This window comes from Phocoena phocoena, chromosome 12 (assembly GCF_963924675.1).
Source record: "Phocoena phocoena chromosome 12, mPhoPho1.1, whole genome shotgun sequence".
NCBI lineage: Eukaryota > Metazoa > Chordata > Mammalia > Artiodactyla > Phocoenidae > Phocoena > Phocoena phocoena.
The window spans coordinates 7084466-7103496 of NC_089230.1; the positions used below are offsets into that span (position 1 = coordinate 7084466).

General features: G+C 49.8%; 1 protein-coding gene across 2 annotated transcripts in view; it reads left to right on the top strand.

The window, feature by feature from the left end:
• The window catches only part of AGPAT4 (1-acylglycerol-3-phosphate O-acyltransferase 4), a 108608-nt gene that overhangs the window by 32185 nt on the left and 57392 nt on the right, over positions 1–19031 (top strand). For both annotated transcript variants that reach the window (XM_065888487.1, XM_065888488.1), the window contains exon 2: positions 2970–3233. In XM_065888487.1, the coding sequence (XP_065744559.1) occupies positions 2970–3233 (264 nt within the window). The remainder of the gene's footprint in view (positions 1–2969; positions 3234–19031) is intronic.

Sequence of the window (19031 nt, forward strand, 5' to 3'; positions counted from 1 at the left end):
GGAAGCTTTTAGAGGCTAATCCAAGGACAAATGAATACAGCACGTGAATATTCCACCTCAGACTATAGCTGCTGCTGACGTGCGTCACTTCTATTCATGTAGCTCCTAAAAGCCAAGTGCATTGAGGTGAGCTACCAGCTTAATGTCTGTGCCTTCGAGAGAGACTGGGTGTGTTGAAACTAAGTAAAGAGTTTGACAACTTGGAGGTGTCCCAGGGCAGTGCTTTCTGAAAAACATTGAAGAAGGGCTGCTTCAGCCCCTGCAGCGTCCTGGCTTTGTGCCAGAGAGCAGGGCTTCTGGGGAGATAGATGGTCTCAGCTGAGCTGAGCTGACTTCAGAGAAATCAGGCCAAAGGTACTTTCTATTTCCCTCGTCTCAGAAACACATAGGAATCACAGGTGCCTTCCAGTTAGTCTAAGCGAGGGTCATGTTTTACAGGAATGCACCTTGTGACTGTCCTTATGCCCAAGACTGTCCTCAAAACCAGCCTAGGAGTCCCAGAAGCGAGTCCCGTGTCCCCAACTCTGCGCCTAGTTTGGGACTATGAACCTCACTGAACGCTGCACTGGTTTTGCCCTGGGCTCCTTTCTGGGCTGCTCTGTGGAGGGGAGTTCTGAGCCCAGGAGAAGCCCCACCTCACACCCCAGGGGTCAAGTCGCCCAGAGAGCTGGAGGAGAAAGAGCTCGGACGTCAGAACTGAATCCTTTTAAGCACTTTTAAAATAATTAATTAATTATGGCTGCGCTGGGTCTGTTGCTGCGCACGGGCTTTTCTCTAGTTGCGGCGAGCGGGGGCTGCTCTTTGTTGTGGTGCGCGGGCTTCTTGCTACCGTGGCTTCTCTTGTTGCGGAGCATGGACTGTAGGCGAGTGGCCCCCAGTGGTTGTGGTGTGCAGGCTTCAGTAGTTGTGGCGCACGGGCTTAGTTGCTCCGCGGCCTGTGGGATCTTCCCGGACCAGGGCTCAAACCCATGTCCTCTGCATTGGCAGGCGGATTCTTAACCACAGTGCCACCAGGGAAGCCCCGTCAGACTGAATCTTAAGGTCAGTTACTGATGGTGGCAACCTCAGGCAAATCGCCCAACCTATGGGGCATCGCAGTTTCTTACTCCGAAAAATGGGATAATAATAATACTCATGGGATTCATCTGAGGCTTAAAATGAGATCATATATGTGCTACTGTCATACAGATTTTTTGCGGGACAGTATTATCCATAAAGATTGTAATGACGTCTAGGGTCTCTTCACTATTACTGTTAGAAAGTTCGTCCTGCCGTTGGAGCTGTTCCTGAGGTCGTTTGCGATGACGTTCTGCTTCTGGGAGAAGCTAGCCTGCTACGCATCACGCTCCAGCAGAGTATTTGAACCTCCTGCCTCCAGGCTGTTCCTCAAAGGCTTAATTTGCCAAACTGGACAGTTATTTCATTATTCCATTCTGGGGTTGGAGACTGATGACAGGGCCGTGAGTCTGGCCGCTGTGCATGTTTTGAGTTTCTGTTCAATCTTAGAACTCTTAAGGGTGCATGTGTGCGCGCACGTGTGTGTGTGTGTGTGTGTCTGTGTGTGTGTGTCAGGAGTGTGGTGGCGTGTTCCTCTTGCCTTCATAGTTGGTTATTTGTGTTTACTGATATCTCAAAGTTCATCCCTTGTTTCCCTTCATTAAATCGTTCCACAAATATATATGTATTTTTTAAAATTTTTTATTCATTCATTTATTTAGTTTTTGGCTGCGTTGGGTCTTTGTTGCTGCTGGCGGGTTTTCTCTAGTTGCGGCGAGCGGGGGCTACTCTTCGTTGCGGTGCGCGGGCTTCTCACTGCGGTGGCTTCTCTTACTGTGGAGCACGGGCTCTAGGTGCGCGGGCTTCAGTAGTTATGGGGCACAGGCTCAGTAGTTGTGGTTTGTGGGCTCTAGAGCGCAGGCTCAGTAGTTGTGGTGCACGGGCTTCGTTGCTCCGCCGCATGTGGGATCTTCCCAGACCAGGGCTCGAACCCGTGTCCCCTGCATTGGCAGGCGGATTCTTAACCATTGCGCCACCAGGGAAGTCCCATATATGTATTTCTAATTAAGTTCCAACTCTGTGCCAGTGATTGCTTCAAGGCTGGGGGAGACAGGGATGATCTTCAGAATAGTCGTGTGCCCCGGAGGAGTGACGGTCCAGTGGAGGAAGGCGAACAGGCGAAGCAGTAACACAGTAACGGCAGAGGGTGCCGCCTGGGCCACCCCCTCCGAACACCACCCCAGGGGTGGCCCCCAGCCTCCCCCGGGCAGGCATGCATTCGGGGAGGTCTTGCCAGAAGAAGTGCCATTTGGACTGAGATCTGGAGATGACGAGTGGAGGGAGGTGTGGAGGGGTTGCTGGGGGCAGTAGGCTGGCCGGAGGGAAGGTCCAGAGATGCGGACTCTGGCCACCAGCCTCTCCTTAGCGGTGAGGCCTGTGGAACCCTGACCAAGTTGCTTAACCTCTGTGGGCCTCATTCCCTCCTCTGTAATGACAGTGCCCGCCTCGCAGGCATTAGTGCAGTTAAAGGAACTATTCTTTTTAAAGGACTGAAACTGCCCGACCTTAAGGAAGCGCTATTATAAATGCTTGCTGGAATTCCCTGGTGGTCCAGTGGTTAGGACTTCGCGCTGAGGGCCTGGCTTCAGTCCCTGGTCGGGGAGTTAAGATCCCACAAGCTGCATGGCTCGGCCAAAAAAAAAAAGTTTTTGAAATAAAAATAAATCAACGAATGTACAACGTGTTTTAAATTTTTGGTCACTTGGCTTGCGGGGAACCTTAGTTCCCTGACCAGGGATCAAACCCGTGGCCCTTGCAGTGAAAGCTCGGAATCCTAACCACGGGACCACCAGGGAATTCCTTGTAGAATGTGTTTAATCTCGAGAGTATAGTTTTCTTCTAAGAGTTTTTTTCCCCTGCCTATAAGAGCAGATAATATTTTCTCTCACGTTTGACGTCGGTGTGTGTTTCAGGTGTTTTCCTGAGTCCCGGCCGTCCTGTCCTCTGGACGTGTTCTACGGTGGGCGTCTGTGGTTCGGCGGAGGAGCGCCCACCCAGCATGGACCTCATCGCGTTGCTGAAGTCTCAGTTCCTGTGCCATCTCATCTTCTGTTACGTGTTTATCGCCTCGGGGCTCATCATCAACACCCTTCAGCTCTTCACTCTCCTCCTCTGGCCAATTAACAAGCAGCTCTTCCGGAAGATCAACTGCCGGCTGTCCTACTGCATCTCCAGCCGTAAGAGACTTTCTCCTGTTTCTCTGTTTGCATCTTCACTGCCAGTGTGTGTGTGTGTGTCACAGTTAGGACTTCTTACATGGGTTCACTAAGGCTTTTAGTGTATGCTAAGATTCTTTGGTTTGTTTCTGTTTGTTTTAGGTTTGAAATGTCTATTTTGTCCTCACTCTTAAAGAATTATTTTTGAATGAGTAATGCCAATAGCACGAAATTCAACAGGCACAGAGGGGTATCCTGTGAAAAGCAAATAAGCATTCTGTTGCTTTAGTTTTCCTCCTTGGGAACAACCAGCATTAGTGATTTCTTAGGTATCCTTACAGAAGTAGCATATATATACACACATATATAGAAAGACATGTACACACATACAGAGACATATGTATGCATGGCTCTTATGTTTGTACATGTATGCAGGTAAGTCTGTATATGTATAGATACATAAGACATATACATATTTTAAAAAACTAAATGGTGATGTAATGTATTGTTGTCTTCCTTGCTTCTTTTCTTTAAATTTTTGAGATAATTGATATACATGCAATTGTAAGAAATAATACAGAGAGATCCCATGTACCTTTCAGCCAGTTTTCCCCAGTGGTGACCTCTTGCATGGCTACAGTGTTATACCCCAATAAGAAAACTGACATTGACATAATCCACCAACCTTTTTCAGATTTCTCCAGTTTTATATACATTCATGTGTGTGTGTGTGTGTGTGTGTGATTATATTAGACTGTTTTAAACATGACTAATTCAACTGGCCTGAATTTCAAAAATGAAAATGATACAAGATGAATCTGAGTATTGGGATGTCTAGAGATGAGTTTGGTGTTGATCGCCCAGAAATCTGTACCTAATCTCAACAGCACAGAATGCAGTATACATCATTACCAATTACATATAGGAGTGTGAATACATTTTGGAAAATGAGCTCTTTCAAATTAAGCAATTTAAAAACCTCAGCTACCTTAGATTACGCCAAGAGTCCAAAATTATAGATATCCTTTTGAAACCCTTAAAGTGAAGCAATCAGATTTAAATTTGAATTAAAATAATACAAGCTGCATACCGTTATCCAAAGGGATTACTACTGATTCAGTGAGTTGTTTCTGAAACTTCAAAGTACGACCTTGTGAGGAACAAATGATAAAAACGTCCTTATTTGTCATTTCTGTCACCAGCTCAGAACTGGCAGATGTGTCTGATACTGTTTATGATGTGGTTTGTGTGCTAGACCTACTATGTCTTGGATTGTAGTGTTTTACATAAATGTCTTGAGAATGTTCATGAGATCATAAAGTCACAGTTACAAAAAATGTATCTTTAATCCATGTACCTATGGCCTATTGGGTGCAGCCACTCGTTCAACGCAATCGTGGGTAATGCAGATTTCTTTGTCATAATTTTACCATAACATTGTTTCTAGTATTTAGACATCTCCCATGGTATAGAAAAGGAAACAATCTTTCAGCACAGGGCAGAAGCAGTAGGAGATGGCCAGAACCTGGATTGTAGCTGTTTGAGGAGAAAAGAGTTTGTATAATCAAGAGAAGGAGATAATAGCCTGAGATTTACTTTATAATTTTAAGTGTCTTTCTACACTTAAGTGTCTATTTAAAGAAAACTTAAATTTAACAAAGCAATGCTGATTGCATATTTCATCAAAACCTGCACTTGTATGATTTGTACACACCTATGGAGATTCCCAGATCTGTCAGTTAGTAATTTGAAATCATGTGTATTTGCCCTGTCGTAACCCCTATTTAAATCTCAAAGAGGTGGTTAAGCACTGACTTTCTCATTTGGAGTCAAGAAATAAGAGACAGGATTTAGGACCAGAGTTCCTAAGAGTACTCTATTTCGCTTTTGGTAGATGGTGAAGACATACCAAGGTTACAGCAAGGCCGAGTCAATACTCTTCTAAGGGCACCGTAGCCTATGTGCCTCTGGTGGAAATTAAGATGGGGAACAGATTCAGAAAGCAAGGTGGATTTTTCAACATGATAAATTAATTAAACTATTTTAAATGATTCCAAATGAAACATAACCATGCAAGCCACTGGCATTTCCCCACCCAGGGTGAAATGGAGGGCAGGCCGTCAAATTTCACAAAAGCTTCAGAAGCACATCCATCCAGGCACATCCTATCTCGGGACGTCCCACGGTGCCGTGTGCCTACTGCCCCCGATGAAAGCTTCCAGGGGCTTGGGCTGAGCAGACGCAGAAGCGACCTGAAGAGGGAAGGCGGGGGAGGGCTTCTCTCTGGAGGAGAAGGACAAGGCAGTGCATCCTGGGTTTGGCTGTGGCACTCACTGCAGTGAGGAAAGCTCCCCCATGCCTTCCCCGGCTTCTCCATTTCTGGTATCCCAGCGTGTGTTAGATACAAAGCTGTTCTCCTCTCTCTCTCGGAACTTGTCCTCTGTAGTTAATAGATTTCCTTATACCCTGAGTGTTTCACGGCAACAACCAAAGACACGTAAGAGACAATGATCCACTGAGCTGTTGACCATCAGAGGCTGCAGCGCGTGGGCTATCATTAATATTAAATATTTTAATATTTAACAGCTTGGAATAAGAGATGGTCAGACCCCTTCTGTTTGCTTTCACTCTCTTCCCCTTCCCTCTGAGTTAAGATAAAAACTCTTCATGGGGTTTAATGAATCACTGTAAAGCTTAGAAAACCAGTAGCATTCATCATTTGCAGCTGATTTTTAAGAAAAAAATTGTTTCCTAGAGACTTGGATCCCCTCCATCACCTGCCCACTTTTTACTAATAGAGCCGTGACGTCACCCTTTTTAACAAAATATTAAGAGCGGGGCTTCCCTGGTGGCGCAGTGGTTGGGAGTCCGCCTGCCGATGCAGGGGACACGGGTTCGTGCCCCGGTCCGGGAAGATCCCACATGCCGCGGAGCGGCTGGGCCCGTGAGCCATGGCCGCTGAGCCTGCACGTCCGGAGCCTGTGCTCCGCAGCGGGAGAGGCCACGGCAGTGAGAGGCCCGCGTACCGCAAAAAAAAAAAAAAAAAAAAAAGTAAAAAAAAATGTTAAGAGCTTGCTGTTGCACCAGCCCTGGTGTGTAAAAGGCCACTCTGATGTAAATGACAAATAGAGACGGTTTCCAGCATGAAACACACAGCAGAGAATCTTAGTCTGGTGGCCAGGACCGCCATCAGGAATAACAATTTGAAAGTTTATTTGATCTAGGTGGCTGACTTTGGGAGGGTTGTTGTATTTCCTTTTCGCCTAGCTTTGTGGGCCCAGGAGGCTAAGACAGGCTGGCTTAGCATGCTGGATGAGGAAGGGGGCATGGAGCGAGCTTTTGCAAGGTGTGGAGAAGGAAGAAGGTTACGAGAAGCCGAGTAGAATTGTATTACCTTCCCTCGCGCAGCATGTGTCCTTTAATCTCTTGGGAAAGGTGGCCAAGACCAGCTGCCTTGTTTTCCTTCCGCTCTGACACTGTGGGTTTTAGAAAGCAGGGAAGAATTCGGAGAATCTATTAATGGCAGAGTTTTTTAAAAGGGGAGGGTGCTGGGGAGGACTACAACTGACCTTACTGTTCCGTGGAGGACCTGGGACACAGAACTGCATGGAGACACTGCCCATCCACCCACCAGCCCTGGTGCCTTGCTTCCAAATTCCGTGCTGTTGCTAACCAGCTCCGTGCGTTAAGCCTCCCACTTACTCTTTCTGGACCGTGATGCTCATGGGTTCTATGGCCGTCCAATCCACAGGTCCACTAGGTGCCTCTAATGGGCAAGGCCGTGTGGTGGCGAGGAGGGGTCAGAGTCTGGAGTGCTGCGATGCACCATAGGACATGCTGCCCTCCTGTTTACAGGCTGTCTGTCCCCTTGGGCAAGCCACGCAAACCCTCTGAGTTCAGCATAGAGTAGCGGGACGGGTCACCATGACCGGTTGAAAAAGCAGGATGAGATGCCGTGTACAGAAGTGCCTTGTGAACTGTTTAAAGCACATCAGATTTAGGATGAAAACCGGAATTTGTGTCTATGGAGGGAAGGAGCATTGCGGGGGGGTTGGGGGAAGGGATGGGAGGTGGGAGACAGGCAAGGGTATCTTCTCATTATGGCAGTTAACCCGGTTAGGTAACTTTAAAAAATGAACTACATTTGAATAAAGGAGTGGGAGTGGAATTGACCAAGATTCCAATCTTTTTCTGATAAAGACTTTAGTTCTTTTCGGTTCTGCCCTTGGGAGATACTTACTTCTCTTTTCAGCACCTCTCTCTTCCGTGTCCCCCCGCCCTGACCTGAAGGTTATTGGCTACTTTCTTTGTAGTAGGTAGTGGTTGAGCATGAACCGAGAAGCAAGCTCCATTTCACTGCCTATGATACCGCCCACGGGTCCTCCCTTGAAACAGATGTCAGTTTTCCTGCTGTGACAATAACGGACCCCAGGATGTAGAAGTCCCTTCCGAGTTGTGACCCAAGGGCGCGCTCAGCAGCGTGACCGACAGACGCCCTCCCCGGAGCCCCAGTGGGAACCGGACTTCACTGAAGGTGCTTCCGCGTCCCTCTCGTCCTTGGGGCAGCCCCCTGCTCCCCGCAACTGCGACCACACCATCAATCTGACTCTCCTGGGCTACAGGCTGGTCCCTGGGGCCGTCTGGCCAGCTCTGCTTTAGTACGAGGCCATCTCCCATAGTGTGAATTTGGCTGTTTTTGTGTATTTCTCTCTTTTGTCTCACTCGAAATTGAAGAACGCTTCTCCTACCATAGTCCCTCATGAAGCAGGATGAGAATTGTTTTTTAAAGGTCCTGATATGAGTTCCCGATTCTCGGCGTGTATTGGTTTCCTTTCTTTGAGACTAGCTGGTGCTGGTGTGGCAGGGGAGACCGTAGCTGTTGGGAGGCAGTAGGTCGGGGACCGGGAATCCTGGATGGGAGACGGAGAGCGGGAGAGGTGAGGGGGGCATCAGGTGTCCTCAGTGCCTCCCCGCCCAGACTTGGTCCCCGGTCAGTCACCCTGAAGAGGGGGACAGCACTGGAGCAGCTGAAGTGGAAGTGGAGATGGAAGGGGGCCCCCTCACCGGGGAGGGTGGAGGGAACTCCTGATGAGCGAACACCGCCAGGAGCCCCCCGGGATCTGTTGCTGGACTTCCTCCGTAAGCTGCTTTCCAGACGGAAGTTGTTGTTGATCCATTTGGCGGGGGATTTCTCAGAGGCACATGGCTCCCTTGGGAGCAGGCCCTGGGGAAGCAATCCTCCCCTTTTACCCAGAGGATCCACATAGCTATAGATCCTGGCCGGGGTTGGGGGGAAAGGGGGAGGGGGTGTCTAAGACAAGGGAGGAGGGATTGGTGTTCCTGAGGTTTCTGTTTCTCGGCAGGACCAGGAGAAGCGGGGATTAGACACATCGCTGTGTGTGTCATGAGGCGAGGGCCACAGCTGCGTGTCCCCCTGTGCCAGGAAAATACAAGGCCAGTCCAGGGTGTCTTTGGTAAGAAAGTGATCCATCAAGGAGGGGGTCGCTGTGGCATTTTCCAGAGTGACCTTGGGAGAAATAATACGAGCTGTTCACTTGGCAGCCGGCTCTTCCATATCTTCCCAGCGTGATTAATGGCACGGCTGCTTTTTCTTATTTTAGTCCAAGCTGACTTTTCACTCTTTTCTGTTATGAGCAGGTTTGACTCCTTCACTTGTCACAATAGTTATCACCCCCAAGATGTCAGAAAAGGTCTTTGGTAGCTTGTCCCCAGGCCCCTGGTCCTGACCCTTCCCATGGCTATCTTTGATCCCGCTGAAGTGTGGACCTCCTGGTACCTTTGCTGGGGAGTCGCGACCCAGGACCTGGGTATTCTCTCTGAAGGTCTGCAGATTCACCCTTATCAGTACCAGGTGGGGATCACCTCCCAGAGGGAGTGCAGGTAACTGGCTGTCAACTGACCAAAGCAGAAACCCCAGGACTTCCCTGGTAGTGCAGTGGTTAAGAATCCCCCTGCCAATGCAGGGGACACGGGTTCGAGCCCTGGTCCGGGAAGATCCCACATGTCGCGGAGCAACTGGGTCCGTGTGCGACAACTACTGAGCCTGCGCTCTAGGGCCCGTGAGCCACAAGTACTGAGCCCGTGTGCCACAACTACTGAAGCCCGCGTGCCTAGAGCCTGTGATCCCCAACAAGAGAAGCCACTGCAGTGAGAAGCCCACGCACCGCAACGAAGAGTAGCCCCCGCTCACCGCAACTAGAGAAAAACCCGTGCGCGGCAATGAAGACCCAACGCAGCCCAAAATAAATAAATAAATTTATATATATATAAATCGGATGGCCCTGATCCATGGTGACTGTGTCTTTGTAAAAGGGGGGAACGTGGACACAGAGGCAGCAGACACAGAAGAAGACGATGTGAAGACACTGAGACCAGAAACCAGGGGGGAGGCCAGAGTGGATTCTCCTGCAGCCTCAGAGGCAAGCAGCCCTGCCCACACCGTGATCTCGGGTTCTGGCCTCCAGAACCCTGGAGGGTTCCCTTCATAAGCCCCCAGTTTGGGGTACTTTGTTACAGCAGCTCCAGAAAACCAATACAGTCTGCGTTCTAAGTCTTTTTTCTCCCACTGTGCGTGTGAAGTGCAGAGTGAAGGCCATTGTATGGCACCGACACGAGTGATGCTATTTCTCCCTTCTCCCTCCTCCCCCCCTCGCTTGGCTTCTGCTCCGCTTCCCCCCATTGTTTTACTGGCAATACAGGGAATGAGAGATTATACAGACTGAAGACCTTGCTTTTTACTTATGGACCAAGCCAGAGAATCCCTATTTCCTTCTGCTTAAAATCAGGGATCTCCCATGAGTGAAGTGGGGCTGGTGACACTGGACGTGGAGGAAGGTGGCCAAGTGTAGAAGCCTCATCTGGAGGCAGCAGTCCCACTGGTCCAGCCAGTGACCAGCACGTGTGTGTCCAGGCTGGCCCGTGGGGCAGATCTTCTGATGAATGGAGACGAAGGCTTGTAGGTTTCTTTAATCCGGGGTTCCGTGTATTTTCAACTGGTATTTATTTTTATCTCTCTGCATACTCTCTCTCTAAGTCCAGAACTGCTTTGGCCAATCACCAAAGCAGTCTGCCTAGGAAAACTCGAATGAAACTGTCCTTCGAACCTGGAAGAAGTTCTCCAAGGTGAATGAATGGGGTAAGGGAATTCCCTGCCCGTAATGCAATGCTCAGGTCTGTCTTAGTAACGACCTCTCCGGCCGTAAGGGGGTCACAAATCTTTTCTTCCTCTCCTTGCTTTGCGTAAAGAAGTAACAGGAATGAAGTCATCTGGCCCAGGCGGTGTGCTCCGTTGGCCTGCGCACACCTGGATCTTTCATTCTGGAGGATCCCGGAAGCCGACTCGCCGGCTCCCTTCAGATCCAGCGTCTTTTCTTCCAGATCAGTGTTAACACTCCGGCTCAGTTCTTAGTGGAACGCTTTTGTTTAGGATTGGGTGTTTACTTTGCTGACCTTCTCCACGTAAAGCTTGTGAGAAAATTAGCCTTTTGTGTCAACACCCTTTTGTTTACATAGGGGGAGAAATATTGGCATTGAGAGTTGATGATTACATCAGTGTGTTATTAGCTCAATTCATCAATAAATATCACAGCTGTGTAGTTGATATGCCTGGAGATTGGAAGCATGGTAAATATACAAATGGCCTCATTTTATGCAACTGATTCAGTGAAAGGAGAGCGATAGGTGAGGATGCTGGATTTTTTTTAAGTTTTAAAAACGAGTAATGGGACTATGCTATAGCATGCCTTGTTTATTTTGAGTAACAATCCATTTCTGTATCTTAAATATATGTGTGTGTGTATACATGTAAATATATATGTTTTACTCATAGCACAGGATATATGTGTGATTCTTCCTAAGAAAAAGTGACCTTGTGTTTTAAATAGAGAGCTTAATCACTCAATCTCAAATAGATGTATTAAGACATATTAAAGAAACAGCAGATTTAGGAATACAAATGTGATACTGAGTTGTGTGAGCAGGTGCTTACCTTGGAGCAAGGTGTCTTCGCCATTGATGTGGTTTATAAATAAATTAATTCTCAGCCAAGGTGCCCATTTGTTTTTGCAGGCATTAAATTGCACTTGTGACTTAGGTTACAGCTTTCAAATTAGGTTATAAGTTTGACTTTGGTGTCTTGTAACTTCATGAGACAGCTGGGTGTGATCTTCAAAGTGGGCTGGGTATTCCCTCGGAGGAAAACAAGACGAGCCGTTAGGATATAAAAAAAAAAACCTTGGGCTTCCCTGGTGGCGCAGTGGTTGAGAGTCCACCTGCTGATGCAGGGGACACGGGTTCACGCCCCGGTCCATGAGGATCCCACATGCCGTGGAGCGGCTGGGCCCGTGAGCCACGGCCGCTGAGCCTGCGCGTCCGGAGCCTGTGCTCCGCAACGGGAGAGGCCACAGCAGTGAGATGCCCACGTACCACAAAACCTTAGAGCTTCCAATTTATGGTTTTTTACTATATATATAGATAAAATTTAAAAATTGTATATATTTTATAAATTATATAAAACAAAAATTTATTGTGTATAAAATTTGCATATGCTAATTGTGCATATTTTTAAAAAATTTAAACAGTCAAAATCATTTGAAGACCACTGCCTTAGCCTATAGGTTTGGCTGTCAGCATACTGGAGATAGAATTTAAATAGCACAGTTAGAAGCAAGGGGGAAACAGCCTTCATAGAAATAAGCTCCAAAGCAAAGGGAATACTGATAGCCAAAAGAATTTCCATATTTTCCTCTATTTCAGTGTATCTTGGGTCCAGATGGCATTGGAGGCTTTTCAAACATTTTCGAGCATCCCTTCTCTGGTCCTATCCCACTTCTCCAGAAAGGAGGGCAGATATTAGATTAAAAGTCTTCCCCACTTCCACATTTTGTTTTGAAGAAAAAAATCCTAGAAATGCTTTGGTGCTCTATCACAATATTTTAAAATATATCCTATCCCACTCTCCCATCTCAGAATACCTGGCTACTTCCTGTGGAAAGCACTGTGCAGAGTAGGTCTTCTCCGACATTCTTAGGCTCCCTGGTGGTTCCCATGAAGCTGTTTTGGAGGTTTGATATGAGCGTCCTGTGTCTAGAGCCATGGAGGGGTAACCCGCTCAGGTGTCCCCTAACATAACTGTACTGGCCTAGCCACTTTGGTGACTGGGGCTTCATTTTTTCATTTGTAAAAGGAGGGAAGTAAATTTTACTGTGCTATAAAAATCTAAGGTGAAGGTATTCCTGCCTTAATCCCCACTTAGCCAAGAGTGGGACGGCTGGGATTGAGCGTGCTTTCAACGGAGCTCTGATACCTGGAATGCGTGAGGTTGATGCGTTTGGGACGCGGGACGATCGTGGGAGGAGAGGCTGGGGGCTGCGGGGAGACGGGCCTGAGAGGCTGCGTGGCTGTTGGTGCTTGAAGAGGGCCCAGGTGTATCTCATAACCTGTGAAGGTAGGAGTTGAGCATCTGGGGAAAGTGACCAGAAACACGTGCAAAGACCACTAATGGCAGGAACCATCCAGGAACAGAGCAGGAGCCTTGGGAAGCTGGGAGTCCCTTCTGTGAACTCGGTGGAGACTGGGACTGACGTTCAGGGAGGGGAAGGCCCTCAAACCACTGACCTTCCGGGGGAGCTGCTCAGAGGACCTCTAGGATCCCTTCCAGCTTTAGGACTCGGGTTGGGAACAGTCACGTGGTAGGTAGGGTGCAGGGGGCCTGCCACAGTCTGGGTGCCGAGGGGAGTGTGGCCACGGCTTCCTGATGAGGCCACCCTCAGAATTTCAAAAAGAATACGAGGATTTGTCTCAGACAAAGTGAGCACAGAGTAGATAAAGCACGGACCGAGGTACAGGTGTGCTTAGGCAGGGATGGAAGGAGAGGCTGGCGTGGCATCACTTAGATGTCGAGGAGAGCATAGCACACTGTGTTTAAGACAACAGAATCAAAAACTTTCGGCAATAAAAATGTTCTGGACTGGCCAGGAGGTTAGGAACGTGAGTTAGAAACGAGGCCTGCTTTGGCGACCACTTCACCTGATACGTGTCCGTAGAGCAGGGGCTGGGCAGGGGGCCGTGGGAGGCGAGGGCTCAGCGCGTTGGGGAAGCTCTCCCCCATCTGCCTCTTCCTCCTGTGTGGCCCCCGTTGGCCCCAGGTGGTCTGGAGGGTGAGCGGCCTTCCCGGCTTGCCTCCCGCTGACAAGATTGGGACACCCCAGGCAGACTGACAGGTCGGTCACCTTACTGGTCCAAGTGCAGGTGCCCAGACCTAGACTGTCCCCAGAACTAGTCACCCAGCTCGTGTTCATTTCCTGCTCTTTGTGGGGGATCTTAAGCCATGGGCAACACGTATTACAGTGCTGTTCACTCCCAGGCATTAGTTTTATACTTAACCTGCCTTTTATCCTAAGGACTCCCCACTTTGCGTTTTACAAGGAGCTTTTTTGACAGACAGTCTAATGGGACATTTAGTTGGAATGTTCTCTGGGCAAACACTGCAGCCATTCATCCTGTGTTGTGTAAATACAGTGTGTGTGTGTGTGTGTGTGTGTGTGTGTGTGTGTGTGTGTGTGTGTTTAGCTCGTCGTCTTTCTCAGGGAAGAAAGGAGCTGCATCAATTCGGCAATAATGAAAAAAGTGCGGTTTGTGTGGAGGGCTCACATGTCTGCTGACATTGCATTTGAGGTCACGTTCACGCCGTTCACACTCCTGGCTGTGCCTGACTGGACAGGACACGTGAAAGGAGAGGCTCTCTTTCATGTCGTTTACATCAAAGTCGTGTGTGTGATGCTTACGATTGTTTTCTTGGCATTAAAGGAGTGGTGACCACATTCAGGGAGTAAAGTGACACCCTCCACAGAAGGCCCCTGGCAGGTGTACTTGGCTAGAGACCTGAGGTCTGACTTGATGAACCCCCATCCAGTCTGGTCACAAAACTGCCTTCGCTGCTCATAGAGCCCGTGCCTGCTCCGTCCCCTCCAGACCTCGAAAGATGAGTCCCCCTCTCCCCATGCTTCCTGGCTCTTCCCTCCTTGCTGAAAGGAGTGAGGTAGGATTGGGGTCAGCCCGTGAGCCAGCCGCCTGCACTGTCGCTGCATAGAGCATGAGCCCCATCGAATGCGCGAGTGGGGTGACTGCTCGGGGCCTAGAGTGAGCCGTCGTACCACAAACTGTCCAACGTGACCCTGGCGAGAGGTTTATGGAACCTGCAGGATGTCGTTGATTGGAAGACCCAGACGGACGTATTGCATTTTTCTGTTTCTAAGTCATAATTAAGTAATGAGCCCAAACCTGTTTATTGAGTACTAACCTAGATTCAGCCATGAAACCGAATTAACACACTTACGGGAGACACAAGACTGTAGCTCATTCCTAAGTAATATGGTAGAGACCCAAGGACTGCAGGCTTTCAGAGGGGAGAGAAGAGTTTACAGGGGCTGGACCAGTCAGGGAGGCTTCAGAAAGGGGGTGTCGTCAGCTGGACCTCAGAGCACAGAAGTCCTTGCGTGAAGGGTGAGACGGCACAGGGGGGACGTTTGCCAGAGCTCTCGGTGCTGTGGTGCTGAGCACGGATCAGGACCTCATTAGCTCGCAGCGCCAACCACGGGGAGGAAGCGAACACCGGAGTGTCCGCTGGACGCAGGAGCTGGCATGCTGTGACGCCCCCTCCCCCGCTTAGCATCTCTATGCAGGTGGCCCTGGTTCTTCACTCCCGCCGGTGGGCTTTCTGCACAAAGCACAGCTGCCTGCAGCTTCGAGCTCTCCTTCCCGTCACTTCTGCCACCAAGGAGGACGGGGGCTTCCCCCCGGCTCCAGCACCTGGCCCAGTCTGAGTCACGATGCTATCGCTACAGCCGGTAGTGTCACCAGAGCCAGCTTCTAGAATGTCAGGACTTCTCCAGGTCAGTTATTAAACACCATTAGAAACTCACAATAAATTATCTTACGAAACAAAGGCAATAGGTGCTCAACGCCGGCTTTTCTCTCTCCCTAGTCGGTTTACTGCCTTTGATTCTTACTCGGGAGGTTATATCGATTGTGTGTGTGTAGTAGAAATGCTACACAGCTCCGCAGTCCGTGATCACAGTTGGCAGCCTGACGTCAACCTGGTGAGAGTATTTACACCATGGAGATTGGCAAAGCTGTGAGTCAGGGCTAGGATTTCCCAGCACACCACTTGGTTCTTCAGCACGAGTGTGTCTCTCACACAGTATGGGTAAAAAATTATATTCTAAACCCATAATAAACGTTTGAACCTCAGACGTTCTAGTCTTTATATCCGGGAGCCAAGCACACACGTGATTACTGAGACGCTTGCCAGAGCTAAGAGGCCCACTCACTGGAACCATCAGTACAATGACCACCCCCCGCCCCGCCAAAAAAGGAAAAGTTCCCAAGGTTCCCACTGGTGGCTCGAACTCTGAAAGTCCCAATATACAGTCACCAATCCACTATAATGTCTCCTTTTTAGGTATATGTGCCCACTCCTTTGTTATTAATACAGCATTACCACTCAATATGCACCTCAAATTGGACTGAGTAGACAAAAGTGAGTTAATCTATGTCTACAGGTAAAGCTTTTCTACGTGCATCCTTCCGAGAAGGGCCGCCAACCTTTCTCTGCCCCCAGGGATGGATGGCTGTTCTGTGTTCTGGTTCAGACCCACTTTCTTCTCTCTTGCTCCATGGCCTGTTGACGGGGATTACAGAAAACTAACAAAAAATGACATTCAGCTAAAGCCAAATTCGTGAGGCTGCCGAGAGCTCGCTTCCCTCCGGATCTGACAAGCCGCCTTCATAATCTGACAAAGGCGACTGGGACGCATTTGGACCCAAAGACACGTTGGTGCCGCCTCTGTTTGAGGAAGAGTCCTGACCCCACGTTGGGGGTGTGGGCTGAGGTGGGAATAAATTAACAGTTGCCGGGGGAGCCGGGGCCATGCTGTCAGGGCTCCGGGGGGAAGGCTATAGGAGGACGGGGGCACCCGGGTGCCCAGTCTCTCCTGCCCTGAGGCAGACAGCTCTCCAGCTGCCTTCCTGCAACCTTGGGCTCCGTTTCATCTGTGCAATGCAGTGGCTTTCACACCACCCTTCCCTCCCCGTGCTGCACCAGGGAAAGCTCCAGAAATGCTCAGGCAGCCTCTGGTCCCCCAGCTCTCTTTTAGGATGACGCTCCTCCGTGTTTCCATCCTGAGTCTTCGCCTCCGCCCTCACTTCCTAGAGGGGCTGGTCTGGATCCTGTCCCCCACCTGCTGAATGTGCTGTTCTCGTGTTGTGCTTTCCTTGCCTTCAGGCTTTCTTGTCCTTCCTTGTCACGGTTTCATCTTGGGCATCTCATGGCTGTGGCCTGACTCATAGCATTTCCACCATGAAAGATGGGAAGAGAATAAATCAGGAAAAAGGGGAAGAAAGAAAGAAAGAAGGAAGGAAGGGGGAGGGAGGGAAGAAAGAGAAAAAGAAAGAAAAGAGAAGGAAAGAAAGACGGGAAGGAAGGAAGGAATGAAAGACGGGAAGGAAGGAAGGAAGACAGACAGATGAGCGAGAGAACATGGAAGCACAGGAGTGGTGACATGAAAGCACAGGCAGTAAGTCCCCAAGGAGCACGCGGTCCTTCCGCCTGAAGCTGAGGGTGGGAAGTACAGCTGAGGAGAGATATTGGGGGGGTGGGGGTGGAGGGGAGGACGGTGCTCAGTACCTGAGGTCAGAAGCTGGGGCTCCTCGTCACTGTGTACCCCACCCCAAGAGCACAGCGCCTGGGATGTGCTCAACAGAAGGTGCTCAGTAAATGCTTGCTGAATTGAATTAAAGGGCATTCCACTGTTGGAGTGTGTGCTTTTAAAAATGTATCGGGTGTCGGATGAAGGATGCACTGGGGCAGGGCTGAGGGGGAGACCTGTTAAAAGCTTCCTGCAACCTTCCAAACCACAGCCAAGCCCAAGATGGAAGCCTTTCCCTGCAGCTGTTGCTACATGAGCATCTAGCCGGGCAGATGCTAACCCGGTGCGAAGGGGCTGGACTCCTTCCCTACGTTTTGTCCCTCACAGCCTGCCTCTAGTGGGAGAAATGGGAATGTGATCTGTTCCTCTCTGCTTGAAGAAGCTGGCTGCTGGGATAAAAATTGTACGTGAATAATCACGTATTTAGGAGCGTCCTCGTTATCCTGGTGGGAGCGATCAGGAGGGGCAGCTACCCAATTCGGCACATGAGGGTCTCTTGCGAGAAGTGACTCAGCCCTGGGAGAGGATGAAAGAGCCCAGCCAGAAACCTCCCTTCCAGCCCTTGCTGGCTGTTCTCTGGCCAGGGGCTGCACCAGCCCACGTCGACCGGTCCCCACAGCCAGGTCGCAGCCAACGCTGCCGCTCCCCGCGTGACCCGCGCTCCTACCACGTGGCTCCTCCCTGCTGTCACTCACACAGTCTCTCTCCCACTAAGTTGCGGTTGGGTTTCAGGACACGACTCGGTGATTAGTGAGTGTTACCGTTGTTACTCAGGTCTGTAGGAATGAGAAGACTCTAGATATTCCCCTTGGGGGGTTTAGATCAGTATTTAAAGTATTATATAAAGAGCGCAGTTACAGCCTCACCAAGGAAACACTTGTTGGCATCAAGCTGGATGTGAACTCTTTTACAAAACTGCAGCGGCTGGTCCTGTTGCCTTTATCATAGGCCTGTCTAAGGAGCGCTAGCAGAATAGGTTTGGGAGGCAACAAGGGCATACTTTGGAAAGACTACAACTAGAAACACAATACAATATAGTTTGAAATACTGTCCTTTTCGCAGGCGCTATCCCAGGAGGGATTCTGAGGGCCGAGTGCAGGCACCAGGCACATCACTGCTGGCCTGAGGATTAAATAAGCCCTTGGCAGCTCCTCTGAGGCCAGAAATGATGCTGACGGACTGCTTCCAATGCATAAATAGGGAAACGTAGAGTAGACCTACGTAGAAGTGACTTTCCCCGTATTCAGCTCAGCTCAGGCAGTTGCAAGGCTGGGATTGGTTTCCAACTACACAGGATTGCTCCGATGCCCCAGGGCTGTTACCTGGGACTCTGGTCTCATCTTCCCTCAGCGATGGTCTCTCCTGCCCTGTCTAGTTCTTTTTTTTGTTGTTGTTGTGGTACGTGGGCCTCTCACTGTTGTGGCCTCTCCCGTTGCGGAGCACAGGCTCTGGACGCGCAGGCTCAGCGGCCATGGCTCACGGGCCCAGCCGCTCCGCGGCATGTGGGATCTTCCCGGACCAGGGCACGAACCCGCGTCCCCTGCATCGGCAGGCGAACTCTCAACCACTGCGCCACCAGGGAAGCCCTGCCCTGTCTAGTTCTTGCTCTCCGTCTCTCCTGGCCTGTGCCTTCAGATTCCCCCTGTTCTGCTGGTCCCAGCTCCTCCGTTTGTAAGGTTGGGTGCAGGCTGTCAGGATGAGTAACAAAGGGGACAGCAAAAATCCCCTCCTCTTTCTGCCTCTGTCACCACCATACACATTTTACAGTTAAATTTGCAAAAACTTCTTCTAGTGGCTCGGCAACACTTTCCTCATAAATGAGTGGTCATTAAACTCTTTTATCCAGACCCGTGACACATACTGTATCGCAAGCTGTCAGAGAAATTGTCGTGAGCTCGCGGATTAATTCCAGCAGTAGAGGAAGAAGCAGCCGATCGCCTTTGAGCCAGGCTCTGGGATTTGGTCTGTCCTCTGGAGGGAGGGGACTCCTTTCACACATCAGGTTTCCACTTTGATGAGGAATCTCCCTCATTCCGGCCCCATTCTGATCTCTTATCACCAGGTTTCAAGCTGATTTATGTGCACCCCAGCT